This window comes from Eutrigla gurnardus (genome assembly GCF_963514095.1).
Source record: "Eutrigla gurnardus genome assembly, chromosome: 2".
Lineage (NCBI taxonomy): Eukaryota > Metazoa > Chordata > Actinopteri > Perciformes > Triglidae > Eutrigla > Eutrigla gurnardus.
In genome coordinates this window covers 7,839,410-7,859,833 of record NC_139916.1, presented here as the reverse complement: position 1 = coordinate 7,859,833, position 20,424 = coordinate 7,839,410, and the positions used below count along the sequence as shown (strand labels likewise).

At 43.3% G+C, this 20,424-nt stretch overlaps 2 protein-coding genes across 2 annotated transcripts; both read left to right on the top strand.

Moving 5' to 3' along the window:
• The first annotated feature begins 8,799 nt into the window (after positions 1 to 8,799).
• miip (migration and invasion inhibitory protein) lies at positions 8,800 to 12,250 on the top strand. The gene is given in 10 exon segments (XM_084029955.1): positions 8,800 to 8,999; positions 9,002 to 9,182; positions 9,725 to 9,906; positions 10,285 to 10,390; positions 10,482 to 10,593; positions 10,689 to 10,780; positions 10,880 to 11,003; positions 11,402 to 11,498; positions 11,588 to 11,707; positions 11,890 to 12,250. Coding segments are annotated over 10 exon segments (1,173 nt in total). The 5' UTR covers positions 8,800 to 8,975; the 3' UTR covers positions 12,025 to 12,250.
• Positions 12,251 to 14,407: 2,157 nt separating this feature from the next.
• tnfrsf1b (tumor necrosis factor receptor superfamily, member 1B) lies at positions 14,408 to 20,119 on the top strand. The gene is made up of 9 exons (XM_084025021.1): positions 14,408 to 14,656; positions 15,562 to 15,667; positions 17,413 to 17,538; positions 17,621 to 17,779; positions 18,378 to 18,471; positions 18,551 to 18,846; positions 18,960 to 19,043; positions 19,198 to 19,256; positions 19,352 to 20,119. The coding sequence occupies exons 1-9, from the start codon at positions 14,600 to 14,602 to the stop codon at positions 19,925 to 19,927; spliced, it is 1,557 nt and encodes a 518-aa protein (XP_083881147.1). The 5' UTR covers positions 14,408 to 14,599; the 3' UTR covers positions 19,928 to 20,119.
• The last annotated feature ends 305 nt before the right edge of the window (positions 20,120 to 20,424 follow it).

Below are 20,424 nucleotides of genomic sequence, written 5' to 3'. Positions count from 1 at the left end.
TCTAATTATGTATGTGTGAACACAATATTGCAAATGAACATTTGTGCAGAGGACAAAACGACAATCACCCATTGCTTTCAGCAGCATTGCTTTGCTTCTATTCACTCTGCAGCACCTGTTTCTCCGTAACCAGCCCCATCGCCCTATCATTAGGCCTGACAGGGGACGGGCTGTAAATCAGAGGTTCACACTGCTGTGCCCCATTAGCCCTTCCCGATGAATACTCGTAGGCAGATATCTGGCACTACAGTGATGAGAGCAGGCAGGGGCTTGTTAGAGCTTCACCGACATCCTCGGCGTCAGACGGCACAGAAACCTCCAAATCTCAGATAGGCAAAAATCCTGTGACATCGCACAAATCTTTAAAATGACCTCGGACAATAAGCTTTGCTGTATTTCGGTTTCATTTCTCCCTGTTTTTAAGGATACGGACAGAATTCAGCACTTGTGTTAAATATTTATGAAACATGCATTTGGAATTGTGTTTATAAGCAACCACAAATCCAATGCATAGGAAGTCCATGGCCTCTTTCCATTTGAAGAAGAAACAATAAAAAAAAAAACGATAAAGGAAGCGATAAAATCTTTCTATTTGTGTCAAGTTTTTCCATTTAAATGTCATAAAAGTAGTATCTGAATAATGTAGGTGGCTTTACATTCTTACTTTCTAATGAAAGCAATACATCAGCCATTGGTCATTGAGAGAATTTAAGAATTTTAAAGATTTTTAGACACATTAGAATTATTATTAAAGGTAAAAATTAATCAGAATGTTTACATTATGATGACATTTGTCTTCATGCCTATATAGTGACAGTCAAAGAATGAAATGAATGACGTGTGTTCGTCTCTGTATCATTGATGCACTCATACTGCATGTCAAGATAAAGGAGATAGAAAGGAGATAATACAACAAATGAAGAATGCAAAACAACAGCAACAACAACAACAAAATTGTCTTTTCACCTGTTTATGCTAATTTGATTCATTCATATGCTAACTTTTTATTTCTTTACCTTATATATATATATATTTTTGTGTGTAAAGGACTTCACAACATTGTTATGATACATGCTATAAATAAAGTATTATTAACTTAAGTCACATAACTTTGAGGCTTTGTTGCCGTAATATAATTACGCACAGATACAAACAGTCTGTAATGTCTATAGAGGTAAAGTGACGGTATAATGTCATACTGGTGTGCCAGAGCATCAAGTTTAAACAAAGAATCCAATGCCGAGTTCAAATTCTACCTTGTGCACAATGAATGGGATCTAGTTGATATTCATCCTCTTGTGAACCCGCGCTGTAAACATTTGAAAATATCGGTTGTTACTTTTTCTCCTCCTGAGATCCACCAATCACAGAGTGAAGGGAAGCGTCTGTTGTAGCCTGCGAGACAAAACCCAGGATTGAAAAAAACCCCACCCAAACTGTTCCTCATGGCTGTGAGAGTGCAAGGGAACAGTAGGAGTCTTTGCATCTTTATCAACTAAAAAACAGACACCCGGGAACAACACGGAGCTGCAGCGACGGAGACAATCTGCTGCAGCTCTCCAGCAGCCTCCAGCTGCATGCTGGTGCAGCACAGCGAGGCCTCTGCAGGTGATGCGTCCACCCAACGAGGGGTGTGGTGAAGAGGGCGGCATCCAATTATTGTTGCAACAATAAATGCAAACATTAGCAGACAATCTAAATAGACTACATTTGGAGAATCTCAAGTCCGAAAAGGGTTTTAACTCGGGGGAACCAACATCTAAACATCTTGAGAACATCATTGGGAAAAATTTCAGTCGTTCATGCACACAGAGAGGCTGACCTCAAATCCAAATGGTCTTAACATGTCTCCAGCACCAAGGAGACAAGTAAGCAGAGAAGCACATTATGTGATGCATGAAAGGAAGCAGCGGCGCGGTGTGATCTAACAGGTCAGGGGTTCACTGTGTCAAAATCCAATCCTTCCTCCGAAAGTGAGACGAAGCTGAACCAAATGTTTTCAGGTCAGATGACGTCCCGTGACTGGTGCTATTCTTCTCCAAACTCCAGACAAAACAAGGATTAACTGCCAACACACTTCCTCGAGTTCAGTGTTATTCGCCCCTCTACTGACCAAATGTACCTTCAAGTCTAAAATAACGCCGCCAGCGTTCATTTCCACACGCACAGATGCCCAAAATCTTGTCTTACAAATCTACGGACCTCTGAGAATCTGACCCGAGTGATGCCTTAAAGGCTCCGCTTTCAGGTGGCTAACTTCTTTCACCACCTTCACTTTGGTGCCTCACGGCAAACGGGAATCTAACATTAAGGATGCTTACCTTTGGATGTTGGATGGTAGAAGTCCCTGAGCCCTTTCCCTCCCCCCCGACAGTACGCTAATATCTCAAACACCCCTGCTGAGCATCCACTCAGAGCTGGTGTGTAGAGAAATGAGTCTGTGCTGCGGGTTGAAGGAGACGTTATCCAGCTCAGAGTCCTGCTCAGGGAATGAGTCTACAGCAGAGAGGGAGGGAGAGCAAGAGGCAGAGGGAGGGAGGGAGGGAGGGAGGGGAGGCAGATGGGAGGTGATAGTTGGCTATTGGATTGTTCTCGATTGAGGCGCTGTGATAAGATGCTGGGGATGTGTGTGTTATGAGGGGCTGGGGTGGGTTATGATGAGGGTCAGTTCCCCCTTTATAAGCGTCCACAGAGACAAGACGAGCATGTTCTCTGCAGACAGATAATCTAGTAGCACAGAGTTTCTCAACCTTTTTTTTTTTTTTTATCCCTGCAGCCATAAAAGTGAGTTATGGCCTCCCGTTATCATTGAAACAAACCCCACTCATCACCGTCGTCCTCTCCTTCCTCTCCTTCCCTCGTCTTCGGAGGGAGATCTCGAGGTGTTTCTCGATCTGGACCGCGGCCTGGTGTCAGATTGAAATGGCGTGGCGCCCCACGCTCATTATGGGCCTGATTAACCCCCACTAATTATCTGATAATAAAAAGGATGAATGTGTTTGGCTGATGCTCGTAGACGGTTGCTCAGGTGGCTGTTTGCCGCCCCAAGACGTGATGAGAGTAAACAGATTTGGAGCGTTGAACCCCAAAATAGAACAGTCATTAAATATGTTGGAGGTTCCTGTTTTTTTTCTAGCAGGAATGATTTAAATTCATTGAAAATTAATGTTGCAGAAACACTTAAAGAGGAGAAGCTTGCAAACGCGGCTTTTTTACTTTCTGTTCTTGTTCACTTCCTCTTTTATTTGATTAACCCTTGTCTTGTGGAGTTTCACCCGTGTCTCACCTTTGTCCAGTTGTCTCCCACTTGAACTGAACCGGATCGACTCCGTGTGAGAGATACGGCATCTCAACTGTAGTTTTTGCCTCCAACGACTGATTAGCTGCGTTACCGGTCCTGAACGCTCCATTAAAAGACCGAGCCTGAGCAATGCACCTTTGTCTTGGTCTGCAGTATCTGAGTGTGCACCTAATATTTGATGTTGCCTCTCATATCGTCATTTCTAGTGTGATTATAATACATTTCCATGATATCCTGAACTCTGAATTTGATGTTTCGGGGTCACGGACGCCGAGAAGTTAATTACATCGCTTTAAGGTTTATAATTAGAGTAAATATTTAGGTGACAAAGTGAAAACTGTGCTTAAAATAACCCCAAAACATTGAGTTTTTAGTCATTTTTTACATTTTATTGTATCTTATGTGTGTTCATGTCACTCATTCATGTTCAACATTTACTATTTTATTTTTTTAACTCGTTTCAGATCACTTCACTTCCTGCCTTCGTTTGTTTTCCCGCCACTTTGGATCGCCGATTAGTTTCACCCGTCCCTTGTTACTCCTCTTCCTTTGGTCTGTCTCGCTTCATTTGTGGTTTTCCTGCTACCTGCCTCAATAGCTTGTTATGAAAGCCCTGATACCATCTGCTTCGGTTCCCTGCCCCCAATTCATTCATTTAACCTACGAAACTCTTCCTGCCTCCAGTCTGATGGCTTTATCTGTGTTTGGGTCCAAACCTGTTATTCACGTAACTGTGACAAATATCTTGAATGCATTTTTTTTTTAAACGTAGTGTGCGTCATATTTCCCATGATTTCGACTCATTCGTCTTCTAAGGTGAGGCAGATTGTATCATGTGAGCATTGTCATCAGAGACAGAGGTCTCCATGTTATCCCTCTGGGGATGTACTCACTGGAAGGGAGCATGTGATCGAGCATGACGGCGCTCCATCATCTTTCTGTCGCTCTGAACTATGAAGTCATTCTGCGCGCATTGGTGATGCGTACGCCGCAGACAGGACACTCGTACACCTGCCCATGTGATCCGGCCAGTAAGACGTCAGATCTCAGTTCTCAGGACTGCATTTCTTCTGACTAATGCATCGACTCATTTCATTCAAAGACAATGAACCTCTTTGCTTTTAAAGGGTCGGTCGCTGCGGTGTCCTTTCTTTCCCGCTCTCCTTTCAGATCGATGCCGTTAAGATATTTTTCTCACATTTCCTGGAGTCGCAACCTTTTGCTTTCCGCCTGCTGTGTTTCGGGGGCCGTTGACAGCTAATGTGCTCCTTTTTTTTTCGTTGTCATTACCCAACGTCGAACGAGCTGCTGGCAAACATCAAATCTTCTCTGCAGTTTGCAGTCTAATTCCATTTTAAGTAGGCAACTTCACATTTCATTATTGGAGGGTTATTCGCTGTAAGGCGGCATATGTCTGTTCTCACGCAGGCCATAAACAAACACTGGACTGTCTTCTGTGATTAGTGGATCTGAGAGGGAAAAAACAAGCTTGAAAGCTTTTTAATTAGACTATGTTGATGAATGCCACTGAATGTATTTGATGGACAAGGCTGCTCGACTTTGCTAAAAGCCTGTGGCAGAAAATGTAATGTGCACTTGGAAACTCGGAGAGGAGGGATGTTGCTGCTGCTGTTTATATATTCTGGTCAAAGAAATCTCATAACTAAAAATGATATCAGATTACATGTTGTGCAACGTGGACCAAATGGTCCTCTGGATGGTTCCAATGGAAGAGATACGAAAACATTCTTATTTGTGGCCGGATTCTTTCATTAGCATTTCCATTTCTACTGGTTTTTTTTGTTTTGTTTTGCCTGAAATCACTATTTCTGAGCTTGACAATAGTAGTAATCACTGCTTTACATGCTCCTCTCCCTGTTAATCATGTCTTGTGTAAAATGCCGTGGGATTAGACGGCAGTCAGCTTAACCGGCCCAGAATATTTGAGTTTTTAATTGCAACGCTGAAAGCCGCTGCTGTTTTTTACGAGCCAGCAGCTTATTTATTGTGATGAGTTGATACTATCTTACACTCCTTTCTTACAGACTATAGTCTCATAGTCTTATATAAGGATGGTTTGCCGGATGAAATAGAGGCATCGATTCTTTGAGGCAGGTGTCTGCAGAGGCGGTCCGTCCGTCTGACCTGATGGCATTAGTTGTCCTTACTCAGATTCATCGTTGTCCCTCAGCCCTGAAACAAAGGCTGTGGCCGATTTAAACGCATGCAGTAAATCGAAAAAAGAGGAAGAACATGCCAGTGAATCACAGAAAAGCACACAGGTCATTAAGCACAAACGGTGACACGAAGGCCCAGACGTGAGCTCCCACTATTGACTAACTTTGGGAAGAACCGGGACCCGAAGCGAACCTCGTGGTCCCTGTCCTCGCCTCATAAATCAGCAGCCATTAGATCACAGTTTCCAGGTGTGACCCGGTGAAATATGGGCGACCACAGCGTGACGGCTGGACTCACCGTGGATGTTTTCACCGGTGTCTTCAACCCCTCAATCTCACGCAGTCCAGACCCGAGCGTGGCCGAGCATAATGCCCTGTATGAAGAAGGAAGAACAAGCCGTATAAAAGGAGAGACTCGTCTACTTAGGCACGGCCTGCTTCAAGGAAAACATTATGTTAGCCCTCTTTGATTTTGGAATGTCTGGTTTCCATTTAATATTATTGTCGACGTCCAAGAGATTCTAATAAGAGCGAATCCTGACATGATTCTGGCAAACTACAAAGAAATAATAATAAAAATAAGCAGCGTGACATCTTTTCTAGTTGGGAACAGATGGCTCCAGTACGAGTATTGTGGCGTTGTGGTTTTTGGTACTCCACGATGGATCTGAATCCTCCGTCCACCACTGATCCAAACGTTGGTCTGTTAACAAGCTCGTGACAGAGTTGCTCGTGGTGACCAAATGCAATTGGTTTCCTGTTAATCCAAACAATATCCTATCAACATGAATCAGTCCCTTTGGTGACTAAGAGGTGACAACAAACCTCCCTGGATGTGGTCTTATGCTGCCCGCTCGTCCCCTCAGGATGGAGCCGCTATAGGCCAGCGAGGTGGCAGCTCTAATCCCCCTTATCTTAATGGCATCCACCTCTATCGCTGGAGTGGAGGGGACAATCGACCCCGGCCCTTTCTTTATCAGCGAAAACCACTTCCCTCGCCGATCCTGTTGGTCACCCCCCTCCCCTTTGTCAGACCCCCCCACCCCCACCCCCCCAACCCATCAGGCTCTCTGATGTTACCTCATCTCATCGGCTTTGTTACAGTCTCACCTACCGGCTGTTTATTTGGAGATGCCTGGTTCCAGGAAAATATAAAAAGCTTGTTGGGAGATGTGGCTGCTGTTGAAAAGGACTAATGGTACAAACACACACACACACGCACGCACACACACACACGCACACACACACACACACACACACACACACACACACACACACACACACAGGGTGGATGTGCAGCTCAGCTCTGGGTTATTATACTTTGCCTCCTCATATTCCTACTGTGACATATATCTGTGCTAATACCAAGTTTTCTATTCTAACCCTCACAAAAAGCAGTTTGCATAACCCAAAAACGTTGGTTTCTCAACCCGAACATGTAAAACCTGAGTACACTTGAACTCTTGGTTAACCTGAAAATCAAACCAGTAACATCTGCTTTATTTTGAGAAAGCTAAAACATATTTTTGCCAGTCTTTACAGTGTTTGGGATTCAGTTGGGAAACGTGATGTCGAGTACGTTCATGCAAGAGTTTGTCTGCTGATCTTGTCAGGTCACAGTCCTGATGAGGCAGTGATAAATTACTTTTTCCAAACTTAAACTTCAGTGTTGCTTATTTTGTCATACATATTTGAAGTTATAGAGAAATACTTTGAAAATAATGCGTTCAACAGTTTCCTTTAAGGCGTGTTTATGGTTGTCATTTTTAATAAATTGGCTGACATTTGACTAATTGGTATTCCGTCAATCACATTTAGTAGATAAAAAGTGGTCGTCAGTCCATTTCTCTGTCAGACTGTCAGCTGTGCAAAATAAACTTTTCTTCTATTTTAAAAAGGTTTTTGTTTTTTTTTCAAATGAGGATACAATCAGATAAAAACATATTCAGCAACTGGATTCATTCTCTGATCATTCTCTGCACAACACACCTTATAATCTCCTCAAAATGATTTTGCTGTCGATCAGAAATATGATTAAATTCCGTTTTTTGTCTCATGTTTTTGTTGTTGATGTGTCCCTTTCTCCTTATCGGTGCCTAATGAACGATGAAGCGTTCTGGCGGCAGGCAGTAATTGCTCGGGACCCAACAGTGGGGGTGTAATTAGAGAGACAGGAAGGAGTATATGACTTCATGACTGCCACCGTTTAATGATAATGGGGTGCAACTCCACAATACTGTGGTCAACTAATCATACTATACTGGCCCGGACAGCTCTCAATGCAAACCAGCCGTGACTGGAATACTGAGCAGCAGCTCGCCCACGCAGTTCCACGCCATTCGCTCCGCGGGGGACCAGGCATACGATTATGGCTGTGACCCTGCACCACCTGCAACACTGTCATTAGAGCCGCCACGGATGGACGGCTTTAATGTAAATAAACTAATGTCATCAAGCCACCCAGCAGAGGCTGAATACTGTCGCCATTTTTTTCATGAGCACAGGTTGTCCTCTAAGAGGGATACAGCAGGGAGAAAGTCAACATGTTGATCCGCCCAACTATCAGCCAAATCAACAAGAAAATGTGTTTGTGAACAGGGTGAACAAGATGTTATAAATCACCAGTACAACACAGTGTAATGCAGTAAACATGGGTCCAGCTTGAGATGGGATCACACCAGCTGGGACGCCAAAGCAGGCCAGGGGGGCATACAGTCTTGGAGAGCTTTAGATTTTACAGGTGAGTGAGTAAAATAAAGGGCTGCACTGACAAAAGTTAAAATATAATTTAAATGTCTGTGATCTGCTGTCATTTAAAGGTCCGTGCATGTCGTGGATGCGTTCACTCCTCTTCTGTTATTTCAAGATTTTGTACAATTTGACTTCCTTCTCCCATGGCATTTGTCCTCCCTCCCGACGAGGAGGACGTCAGACCCCGAAGTGGATTTTAGCAGCTTTCTGGCGATGGGCAGATACAGCTGCCCTCGTCCCCTGATAGGGTGCAGAAGTGGATCATGTAGTCTGTTGCTGTGTAGTAAACGTTTAGACGCTTGTATCACAATTTGAACCTAAAATGATCATGAGATTGATGAGCAGGAATTGTGCATAGTAGTTGAAGTAGTTATATAGATGATATACTTTCATGTTACTCCTAGGCTGATTATTTTTTACTGTTATTATTATTATTATTATATTTTTTTGTAGTGCTTACCTAGAATTAAGTTTAATTAATTGAGTACACAGCGCCCTCTGTTGTTCAACGTCGTGTCCTGGCGTTTAACTCGTGTGTGTGTGTGTGTGTGTCACTTTAAGATACAACCCCGGACGGTCGCAAGGCATGATGGGTAGAAAGGTTTCCAGCCAATCAAATCATTGTTGTCAACGCGTTGTTATGAAGCTGTTGGTGTTGTCTGTTTTTAAATCAGCTTTGAAACTTTCGCTGTTTGTTTCACTCTGTTAGAAAGACTCGATTTAAACGCACTATTTTTTTCCTGCAAATGTCCTCCGCCGACCAAGTAGCGTTGTTTTGCGGGAGCGTAACAAAGACTTGTTGAACCGGTTGAAGCAGCAGAAAGAGGAACTGGAGCGGCCGAGCGGCTCCAGCCAGGGCCGCAAGAGGGGGAGAGAGGCCGCAGAGGTCCTGGCCGGTGAAGGCCGAGGTCCAGCCCGGGCTGCCCCCGCCAAACCCACCGTCAGATTTGCGGGTAATTAAGCTGTTTGTTTACACGAGGATGTAGACACGAGATTAGTCCGCGGATATCTTAGAACGCTGGTGTTTATGCTGCCTTCGCGTGCCAGTCGGAAAATCCTACACTCTACTTGTGAAAGCGGAATTCCGAGGATAATGTCTTAACTTTGCACCGCGCTAGCAGATTATAGTCTATTATGGATAGGATGATACATAGCATTGGTCTCTTTCGAGTTATTGACAGCCTGCATGTATTGCTGATTCAAATGATAGAACAATCAACAGATAACACTTGTTGCGCTGTTAAAAATATACAATTGCGTGACATCAATTAGTGAATCTGCCCTCTTGTGGTTCACCCAACTCGGGAACTCGGTTGCCAAAATTATCTCCGGGGTTTCCCACCCGCAATTACGACTTGAGGGGGCTTTCGTGTGAAATTTCCGAGTGGGGGAACTCGTATTTACATAATTCCGATGACACGTGAAGCAACATTAGTCCTTTTTCGGTTTGCACCTTCTTTTTGCTGTGAACTCTGTTCCTCTTTGTCTTCATCAGATACATGTGAGAGTCAAATAGACGTCCAGAGCTCGAGTTCAACACCGTCTTTGAAACACAGAGGAGGGACTGGTGAACATACAGCACCATCAAACCTTTTCACAGACGGCAACAGACATCCTGTTGTCCACAGCAGGCTGCAGGACATGAAGTCCTGTCGAGTACATCAACGCAATGAACGGGTAAAATTGAAGACAGTTCCTTGCTCAATGTTTTACACGTTGAAAGGAGAATAAAATGTTTAAAATACCCTTTGTAGCACATCTTGGTTTATTTGAAGCAAAACATTTTCACTATGTTCAAAAATCCAACCTTGTTGTTATCTCCTATATTTTCCACACACACACACACACACACACACACACTACAGTCGTCACCTGTCTGAGCTGCTCAGGAACAAAATGACATTTTAAAGCTTTTTTTTGTAGCTATTGACCTTTGACCCTTTAGCGTTTGGGAGGGAACACAGGTGGAACAACACTCTCTGCATGCCGCTGTGTGTTGCTCTTGTATGATTTTTAGAACATGCTGATCACTAATACACCCGTTTGTGTTTATAGAGGGACGTGAAGAGTCGAGTCACATTCCCGTCCGATGAATCCGACGAGTTATCCGCCTCACAGCGGCATCGTTTGCCGCCGTTGCTCGGCTATGACTGGATAGCAGGTACGCCTTGTTCTCTCCACCTGCCTGTTTCTGTCTCATATTCACAATAATCAAACAGAGCCCTAACAAGGTGACGTTTGTTCCCTCCAAGGAGTCCTCGATGCCGAGGACTACTCGATCGAGCGCTCCGACGAGTTCTTCGACGACCTGCGCGCGTTCCGATCACTCAATAAAGACGAGTGTGTCCACAGCCCGCCTGAAGAGTGAGTGCTTCACCTCCGATCGCACTTTGTGACCGAGTGTTCAGGTCAGGTTCGCCTGTGATTGACGATGACTTCATTAAATTGCTATAAATTAGCTCCCCTCATAGATTTCGTGAGGAGAACCACTCGGCCCTGCCACCGCTCACTGACGAGGACGTTCCGGAGGCCAACACGGACACCCATCGGTGTAAGTGGGGGTAACTCGAGTCCAGGTCTTCTTTTCGTGATGGCTGACTTAATTCTCATCTCCGTCTGCTCACTTTTTTTTTTTTTTTTTTTTGTTCAGGTACGTTCTCTTACAGGATTAACAGCAGACTGTTTCCCGTCCCACTTCACTCTGAGTGCTGCCCGGTGTGCAAAGAGCCCAAATCCTCCCGTCCTCACACCACTGCTGAACCGGCTCTCATCAGGTAATGATCAGGATCCTCATAAACGACCCCGAAGGAAGTCAGAGCACTGAACCCCTGAGACCTTTTAGACCGTGTTATATTTCCTTGTATACGCATATCAGTCTGAATGAGTCCTGTTGATGACTTTGCTTGTTTGTCTGTGAATGTGGCTGTTAAATACTGGTACCTCATAGTGTGTGCTCCTTTAATTAAGTGGAATAAAAGGTCCAAGGCTGCCTAAAATGTTTGAGAATTCCTCCAGAAAGAGGTTGAACTGGACTTAAAATCCCATTTTTCAAAGTTTATTTTATTAAGAGATTACATTTTTACAATCAACAATCACTTTTAGTCAAGTTTAAGTTCTATTAAAGTCACCCCGACCATCATCTCATGATATTTCATCTTGTTTTATTCGAAAGGGTCAGCATCCCTCGCTCCAACTTCCTGCCACCTTACAAGTACAAAGCTCATCGGCGATGCAGTTTTGACCCCTCTGATAGTTTGGGTTTACCATCCGTGAGTAACCGATTACGTAGCTGTGCCATTTCTGTAGCTTAACATCTGTAATTGTGATTAAATTACATTTTTTTTGTTGTCCTGTCCAGCATTGTCTCTCAGGCTGGTCAAACACCGGTCAGAGCACGCCGCCGCCACCCGGCAACCTCGATCTGCGGAGCAGTCTAAATATGAAGAGCGTCGCCGGGTCACAGCTCCAGGACCTGGAGGTGATTCCTACTGTACCTCTCATTTAAATATTATAGACGGCTTTCACAGCATGTTCATATATCATGTGTGGAACTAAAACACAAATGATGACTCCAAGTAGTCCTATCTTATGGGACAAATGAGATCAGCGTTGAGTCTTATGAGGACAAACTTCTCATCTGGTGGTTTTAACATTTTTCAGGATCTCTCTGCACCCAGAGGGTCCGGTAAGCAGATCTCTGACCAGATCGAGGATGTGTCTCGCCTGGCTCGGCACAACTTCCAACACTTCTCTCCAAAAAGAAGTCTAGGAAGCACATTTTACCCTTTGCACTGACAAACAATCAAAGTTCCTGAGAAATTTGCCGCCGCCCAAAATTATTTCCTTTTTTTTTCTCTCTGTAGTATATCTGCTAAATGCGTTTGCTAAAATGTGTTTTAAATATGGAACAAATATGTGATGTCCAAAATAGATTATTTAGAAACATGAGATAATTTGATTTCAGAAATGTAACAACAATGTGAAGATTGTTTTCTGTCTATGATTATGCATCACGTAATTAAACAACATGGTTTCATGAAATGGTAATTTTTTTTTATGACAGAGTGGCATATTTCATGTTATCATGAGTTTGCGTTTTTATTTCTTCAGACCTGATTTAGATTCCACTTGTGACTGTCAGCACTCTCGTGGTGTGTTTTTCCTGTTTTCGATTCACGTAGCAAAGGTTAAATTTGGGTTTGCCAAATCCTGCGGATTTCACAACATCAAGGAAGTCATTTTGAATCATCTCTTTCGCCCTTTCCAGCTTGTTTGCTTTGGCTCCCGGGTTCAAACATACTTCTGTTTTTAACTTCCCTCAACACTTCCTGACTGTGGGACAGACTATGTTGCTGAAACACTGAGGCTGATCTGCAGTCTGCTCTGGGAACCGCAAACACGTACGCTTTACGTCAAACACAGCTACGTTTTAAATGCTTCCAGTTTTGTGTCTTGCAGGCTAACATATTGAAGAAGTCAGAGAGTATAAACAAATCAACAAAAATGATCAAGATAATGAACTCAAACGCATTATTTTTGTTAAATAATCGTACATAAATGTACGATTTGTATTGAGTTCCTGTTAAATGTTGATGCTGCGATACTTTGATGCTGCAGCGCTTGTTCAAAGCGGCGTGTTATCAGGCCGACTGCTCATCATTTTATGAAATTATACTTCCGAAGCTTAATACATCATCATCATCATCATCATCATCACATCTTCAAATCCTCAATACGTGTTTTAATGCTCTGCTCACTTTCGTTTCACAACTGTTATCACATCCAACACTGGAGCGTTAGACTAGAATGTAATGCATTTTTCTACCTTCGGGTGGCCTTTAGTTTCCATTTGACTCAATAAAAATGATTAGATTTGAACCTACTTTACACCAGTAAGACATTGGTTCACTGACTTTTCAGTCAGATCTCATCAGACTGGTGTGAAATATCTGCTCTACATTACCACGCAATACAAATTAAATAATTTGACTTAAAAAAAAAGGATGTTCATACCCGCCTGAAGCGAGTTTCATGTCTGTCATCTAAAAAAAAAAATTAACTACAGTGTTATATGTTAGGGAATTACTCAGCGATACAGAATACAAGAGCAGTGCACCCTAACCTGAAAGTAGGCCAAACATGAAACAAAAAAAGCAATTTAAAAAAAAAGGTTTCACTTCTGCTGGTCACGTTTTTTTTTCTTTTTTCTTCTTTTTTTTTTGCCATTGCAACAACTCGGTTAAAAGCTGAAGGTGTGAGATTTAAAAACAACGCCTCAGAGTTACATTATAAGACGTCAAATGAGACATGGATGCATAATAAGGCTGCTCCTGGTGTACTTGAATACCAGAGAAATGTTGAGGATGTGGGAGGGGGAAACTAATGTGAAATGTCAAGGTCTCACACAGGAACAAACAGTTGAACTGGCTTTGACCACAGTAGAGTACAATAAAGTAAACCTTTTTTCCTTTGGTTGACTTTATTCCCATGAATTGTTCCAGGTTATGTCGTAGGGCTTCAGTGCCTTGCTCAGCAACGAGAACAGTCAGAGAGAACTCCACATGGGGCGGATAAACAACTTTCATTATATAACTATCAACTACAATATCCTGCCCAAGTGTAGAAACCCAGCAGCACATATTCTTAAAAAAAAAGCCCCAAATGATTTCAATATCCAGATTTAAAGTGAACTCACAGCCTTTTTTTGTCTTTTTAAAATGCCTGAAAAATGTCCCTTTTTTTACGTCTTTTTGCATTTAGCACTTAAGCACAAGCACTTTCTGTGAAGCACTTTGGTTGCGGCTCAGCCGTTTGTATATGTTCTATATAAATAAAATTTGATTTGATTTCATACGACTCAATTGTATTCAAGAATAAGGTAATAATGTAGGTTATCTGTCGTTTGAATTGTGGGAGCAGGTCAATGACCTCGGACTGAAAGGATTGCTGTTTTTGCATAGAAACCTCATAACTACTCACCAACTAACTGGTTCTGTCAAAACCAACTGGCTGATGAGTCACATTGAGCCAAAGTTGACGTGAAAACTTCCAAGGGGGGGTTTGCAAACTTTCACTTTTGTAAAATCAGATCAAAACGTGAAGTAAATAGTTTTTTTTTTAAATATTAAACACTGTATGTGTCTGACATGTGGAAGTAGAGTGTTTAACGTCATCATATGAAGCTTAAAGACGGATCAGTGCATGTGGGTTAGATCCTGCCTGCTCGTTTCCTTCCTCCAAACTCTCGACTCACTTCAAGGAAATCCTCGGTGACTCGGTGACTGCCGGCCCGCCTTTAGATAATGATCTGGAGAGCGCACAAGCCGGCGGCTGCATCCTCGACGGTCCCCGCTTCTCTTGAAAGGAGGCGATGAAGGACCCAATATTGGTGCTGCTGGTTCTGCTCAGCGCCTTCACCGCCGTCAAGGTAAGGGGACTCTTTTATTTGTCCGTCACGCTCCGTCCGCTGCGTTCCCCGGCAGCGTCCGCATTCTTCTGGCGACACCGACGACGAGGAGGAATGTCGGATCGAGTTTCACTTTGTTGGATTCATTCAAGTGTTTCAAACTATCAGCATATTTGTCTTAAAAGTGAATTAATTGCAATTAACTTAAAAAAAATTAAACACTGTCTGTGATAATATTATATTACAGTTTGTAATGACATTTGTTTTCACCTGTTTGACGGGTTCACATTGAATATCTCGGTTTTCATTTAAAGACACCGTTTTATAACATGAAGGGTGTCGGTAATTCTCCACGGAAGCTTATCTCTACCATCACATCTCCTGCTGCCGTCGGTGGTCACACCACAGAAGAAGACTGCGCTTCGCAACCGAGGCTTCCAGTTCGTCGCCTTCTGTTTCCTGTAATGCGAGAAACGCGCCGTGCTGCTGTCAGCACATTTTGTCATATAGAGGGCACTGTGGCGACAGGTGTGTTTATTATAGCTGTTGCGCCTCTATTCCGGATATGTCGGTACGTGTGAGGGAGAGGTTGTGGACCTGAGTTGCTGCATATTTTCCCCCATAGAGAGAGGAAGAGATACTGTAGAGGTGAACTCAGAACAATGACTGCCTGTTTGTGCCTCAGGCTCAGAAAGGGGGGGGCACAGGTGTGGAAGGTCACCCCTTTAACTAAGTCTGTTTAACTTCTCTCTGCGGATTGTTATAATAAGAAAAATGTCTGGCCCATACAAAATATCCCCCTAGGTGATTTCAGAATGAGTTACCTTGATCCCCCGGTGGTCCGAATGCATCTCATTTGTGTCAGAGTGTTACGAGAAAACGCAGCACAAGATGAGTTGCTCCTCAGCATCGTCTCTTTCCCACAGGTCTCGTCTCAGCCCTACCAGGCCGACTCAGATGGAAACTGTGTCAACCCGGCAGCAGAGTACCTTTTAGACGGTTCTAACCTGTGCTGCAGAAAATGCCACCCGGGTGAGTGACGTGCTGTAAACGACGCGCGGCGAGGGCCGCAGTTTAGTAAGGTTTTCTAAAGATGACTGGTGACGGACTCATACCGAACACCTCGGATGCACCTCAGATGCACACACTGTACAGAGACAAACACGGGTCAAGAAACATGGTAACAACTTGGGCGCGGAGGTGTGAAAGATCAACACCTATATACGCTGTACAGTTTCCTCGTTTCCTCCTGAGAGACAACATGAAGGAAATGCATTGTGTTCACTATTCACTCAGCGGAAATCATTGGGTTTGTTTCAAGTAGAGCTGTATATATATATATATATTATACACATATATACATATTGGAATATTTGGTTTCAACAAAAAATCATCTGTTTATTCCTATTTAAATGCATCAATCACTTTTGACCCAGGTGAAATTTATTCATGCATAATATATGTTATATAAATTATTTCAATTATTCCAACTTTATGGATGACCCTATATATAAACAGCAAATTCTAAATAAACAAGATATATATCCTATCAAACATATATATTATAATATGTATTTTATATATAAATATATTTGGAAGATATGATATATATCTCGTTTATTTAGAATATGCTGTATATGTTTATTATTTATTTTATTGCTTATTCGTTACGTTTTACTATTAATACTACATGCTGAATATATCTAATCCAATCATTTCGTTCTAACATGACTCTGTCTGGCTGATTAGCGTACTTTGTACTCTTAAATGGTCATTTTTTACTTTAAATGTTCGAGAAAAGGCTTTTAGGACGTGGACTTTCCAGATGTAACACTATGTTGGGTAATGATGTTGTGATTGCTGGAGTGTGGACTTCCCCAAATACAGTAGAGCAGGACAGAGCCGCTAACGTTAGCCTCGTAGCTTTTTTAACACGACCAGCGATGCTCAGCACTCCTGTGGTTATTCAAAGACGTGCTCCTTTGACCTCGGGAGTATCGTTCCCCTCGTAGGCCGGTAGCTCGTGGTTAGTTCAGGGCAGAGATGCTGATGCTCTGCTCTCTATATATATAAACATGTTCATACACTATCATTGGGAATTTTACAGCAAAATGTGCTTTGAAAAGCCACTATGACTCCAGCGATGTGAACGTTCCAGCTCATTGAGGGCAGAAATGCAAACACATTATGAAACGTCTCCACATTAGTATAAACATGGTCTTCAGATCTGATGAAAACAGAGAGCATGTTTATACTAATGTGGAGATGTGGAGATGTGGAGACCCCCATCCTTTCCTAGTCTTCTTAAAAAAAAAAAAAAAGATCTGGGCCATGAAGGCTGCCGATGTGCTCAGTCACGCCCGCTGACCTCCTCTCTCCCACTCAGTGTGGAGTTAATTGTTTCTCCACCATGTAGTGGTTGAGCGTAGCAGCGAGTGTTTATTTGAAGGCCTTCTAGCTGTAATATGAACACTAAGCTATCTAATAAATGTGTACGAAAGTGCACCGCCACAAGCTCAATACACTCCAAATTAACATTTCTAATTGCATTACTTAAAGAGAGTAAATATGCAACGGCCTCCCCGGACCTAAAATACATGTAAGTCTGTGTTGTCACTCACGTATGTATCACCATTTTTATTTTGGACTGTGGATGAAGATGTGATGGTTTATATGAACCAGGGAAAACCAATCTTTATGGCATTCGTCTGCTGTGTTGCTGTTAGAAAAACCCGTTTAAAGTGACTAACTTTTCATGCATGCATGTGTTCTAACAGGACAGCGGCTGAAAGAAGAATGCTCTGAGACGACGGACACTGTGTGTGAACCGTGCCCGGGAGGCCAGTACATGGAGGGCTGGAACTACGCCCAAAACTGCTTCACCTGCCCCAAATGCAAAACAGGTCAGTCGCAGCACTGTGACATCTGGAAAGAATGCCATTTTTTTTTATTTAACACCAAACATTAATTTCTAAATACAACCAGGCAATGGTGTGCAGTATGGCCAGATCTGCTCCTCTACTACCAAGTCACAGTGTGTGTGCCAGCCAGGGAGGTATTGCATTCTGGGATTTGACCGTCCGTACTGCACAGCGTGTTACAGGTACATGCTGTGCAAAGCTGGCTTCGGAGTGTCTGTGCAAGGTACAGCAGCTTCTATTTTCATGTCAGCATGTGCTTATATGTATTTGTTTAGGTATAAACTATAGTTTAGAATCACTGTATCACATCCATCATGATGGTTGATTTCACCCGTCTTTAAGCCAGAGATCTTCAACAGGGGGTCCGGGAAACTTTTTTTCTTCCAAAATTTCAACATTAATACATCTAATAAGCAAATATAAATATAAATTGTTGTGTTAATGTGAAAATCGTGATGTAGAAATGCCAATATAGAATTACATTATGTTCCGTACATATATGAATTATTATTTTAATGGCTTTCCATTGTATACATACATCATAACCTTGATACATGTTTACATATACCTTTATCCCTGCACTACACATTATTATTGGCCCGGTTAAATAAGCAACACAGTTGTATACGATATGTAATAGGGGGTCCCTCCACTGTGTCACTATCAGCCACGGGGCCCTTGGCCTGAAAGACGTTGAAGACCTCTGGTTTAATCAATCACACATCCCGTCAAACATTGTTACATTGAGTATGCAGCATTAAGTTCAAAATAATGTTAGTGAGAAATAAGTAAACAGCAACACGTTTTTGGTGTCTTTTCAGGGACAGAAAACACCAATGTGAAGTGTGAGCGTTGCCCCAACGGGACGTTCTCTGCCTCCGCCTCCTCCACGGAGCCCTGTTGGCCCCACACAAAGTGAGTGAAAGGATGGTCACATCTGTCCACAGCTGCACGGAGCTCCGATCTCTGATGGCTTTCTCCCTTTTCTCTCCAGCTGCCACGGGAGGGCCGTCATGAGACAAGGCGACAGCACCTCGGACACCATATGTGAAGCCGAGCGTTTGATTTCGACCGGCGTGCGGCCGGAAACCAAGACGCAAAACCCTCTCACGGAGACGCTGTTAACTCCTGCACGCACGCCGACGCTCAAAGTCTCAGCCACCGCAGACTACGAGGCGCCTCGCAGGCCGACAAACTCCACGCTGTCGTTCAGGCCGTCGGTTTCGGAGGCAGTGTTCAACTATTCGACAAAAACCCCGCCACCGAGTGCAGGATCCGACAGCACAATGGGTACGGGAAGCCATTCTGTGTCTCTAAGTCATTGTGAGAAAACTGTGAGGTCTAATCAGCGTCTCATCTCTCTCCTTCTGACTCTCTTTGTTGTCTCTCTGTTGAACTCTTAGCTGCAGTCATTGCTGGCGTCGTCGGATTAATACTTTTTCTCATTGCCGTCGTTCTGCTATTCCTGTGTCTTGCTCGGAGGAAAGGTAACTGCATCCTGTAACAAACAACCCCATTAATCATGTTCTTGTTTTGTTTGGAAGAGCTCGGATTGTATCTACATTATATTTCCCCTCAACTGGAAAAAACAGAATGATAAAGACCATTATTTGTCAACATCTTTATCTCATTTTTACCCAGACGCTGCAAGCTTGCCCCCGAAAGTAGATGCAAATGGAAATTGTGAAAATGGCAATGAAGTGAGTCTGTTTTTTTTCTTCTCCCCTGCCTTTTAAACATCGGTGCATCCATACAGAATACTGACAATCCACATGTTTATGTATTTGTGCCGTAGGTCAATCATGATTATTTGGGGGCAACACAGCTGACTTCATTCACAGAATTGCCCCAGGAACAACAGTGTCTGCTGCAGAACGGGGAAGCCTACAGCGACGACACTCAGCGCAGTAACAACGTGGGAACTTTAGTCCTCGCAGACGGCTGCAGCAGCCAGGAGTCCATCGGCCCTTTGCGTTCACATGTGGCTCTCGCCAGTCCGTGCTCGGCCCTGTCGGAGCCCATGACGTTACTTTCTAACGCAGAGCCTTTCACGCGACAGTCCAGCGTGCCGGCACAGTCCTGCTCTCAGCCCTCCTCACAGTCCTGCTCTCAGCCCTGCTCGCAGCCCACCAGCCCGCAGGTCATCAGCCCCGTGGCCAGCAGTCCCCACGTCAACGTCAACATCACTTTCCACATAGGGAACGGGTCTTGCGGGACGCCGTCCGTCACCCCGCCAGACTTGATGCAGGTTGACTCTAAACTCCCCATAGAAGAGGAAGAGATGTTCAGCAGCCCACAGCAAGAAGATGGGAAACGATCACTGATGTCGGTGGAGGAGAGTGAAAGTTACAGCACATCAAGAGTCACCTGAACGAAAGACTGATACTTGCAGTTGTTTGTTTCTTTGTCATGAAACACCAAAACACTGACTGGCTCCGAGATGCACTTGTAGATATAAAGACAAGACACGCTTAAACCTTAATACTGTTTCCATATATGGAAGTATCACTGCGAGTTTATATATGTATATACAGTAAATAAAGATTGTGAATATTGTCTTTCCTTTGGTGAAGTGGTGAAAGTAAATAAGAATCCAAAATGTAAAGAATACGCTATTACAAGCCCTGCAGTCATAATCTTATTTATAAGGACATAATAAAGTAAGTTAAATATGCTATCAAAAGTACCTACTTGTATGTGTACTCGTAAGTAAATGTGCAATACTGCCATTTGCGTCCTAGCATTAAGAAGCATAGTCAATGGAAAATGTATTGTGAAATACAACTTTTGGTACACGTAGACCTACACGCTCCAATGTGGGTGACTCACAAGTGGCAGAATAGACATTATAAGGAAGTCTCCACCGCC

Excerpts from the sequence above, each read along its gene's own strand:
- tnfrsf1b (XM_084025021.1), top strand. The coding sequence starts at position 14,600 with ATGAAGGACCCAATATTGGTGCTGCTGGTTCTGCTCAGCGCCTTCACC. Across the intron at positions 14,657-15,561 it reads GCGCCTTCACCGCCGTCAAG|GTCTCGTCTCAGCCCTACCA; the intron begins GTAAGGGGACTC and ends TCTTTCCCACAG. Across the intron at positions 17,539-17,620 it reads CTGCCCCAAATGCAAAACAG|GCAATGGTGTGCAGTATGGC; the intron begins GTCAGTCGCAGC and ends AAATACAACCAG.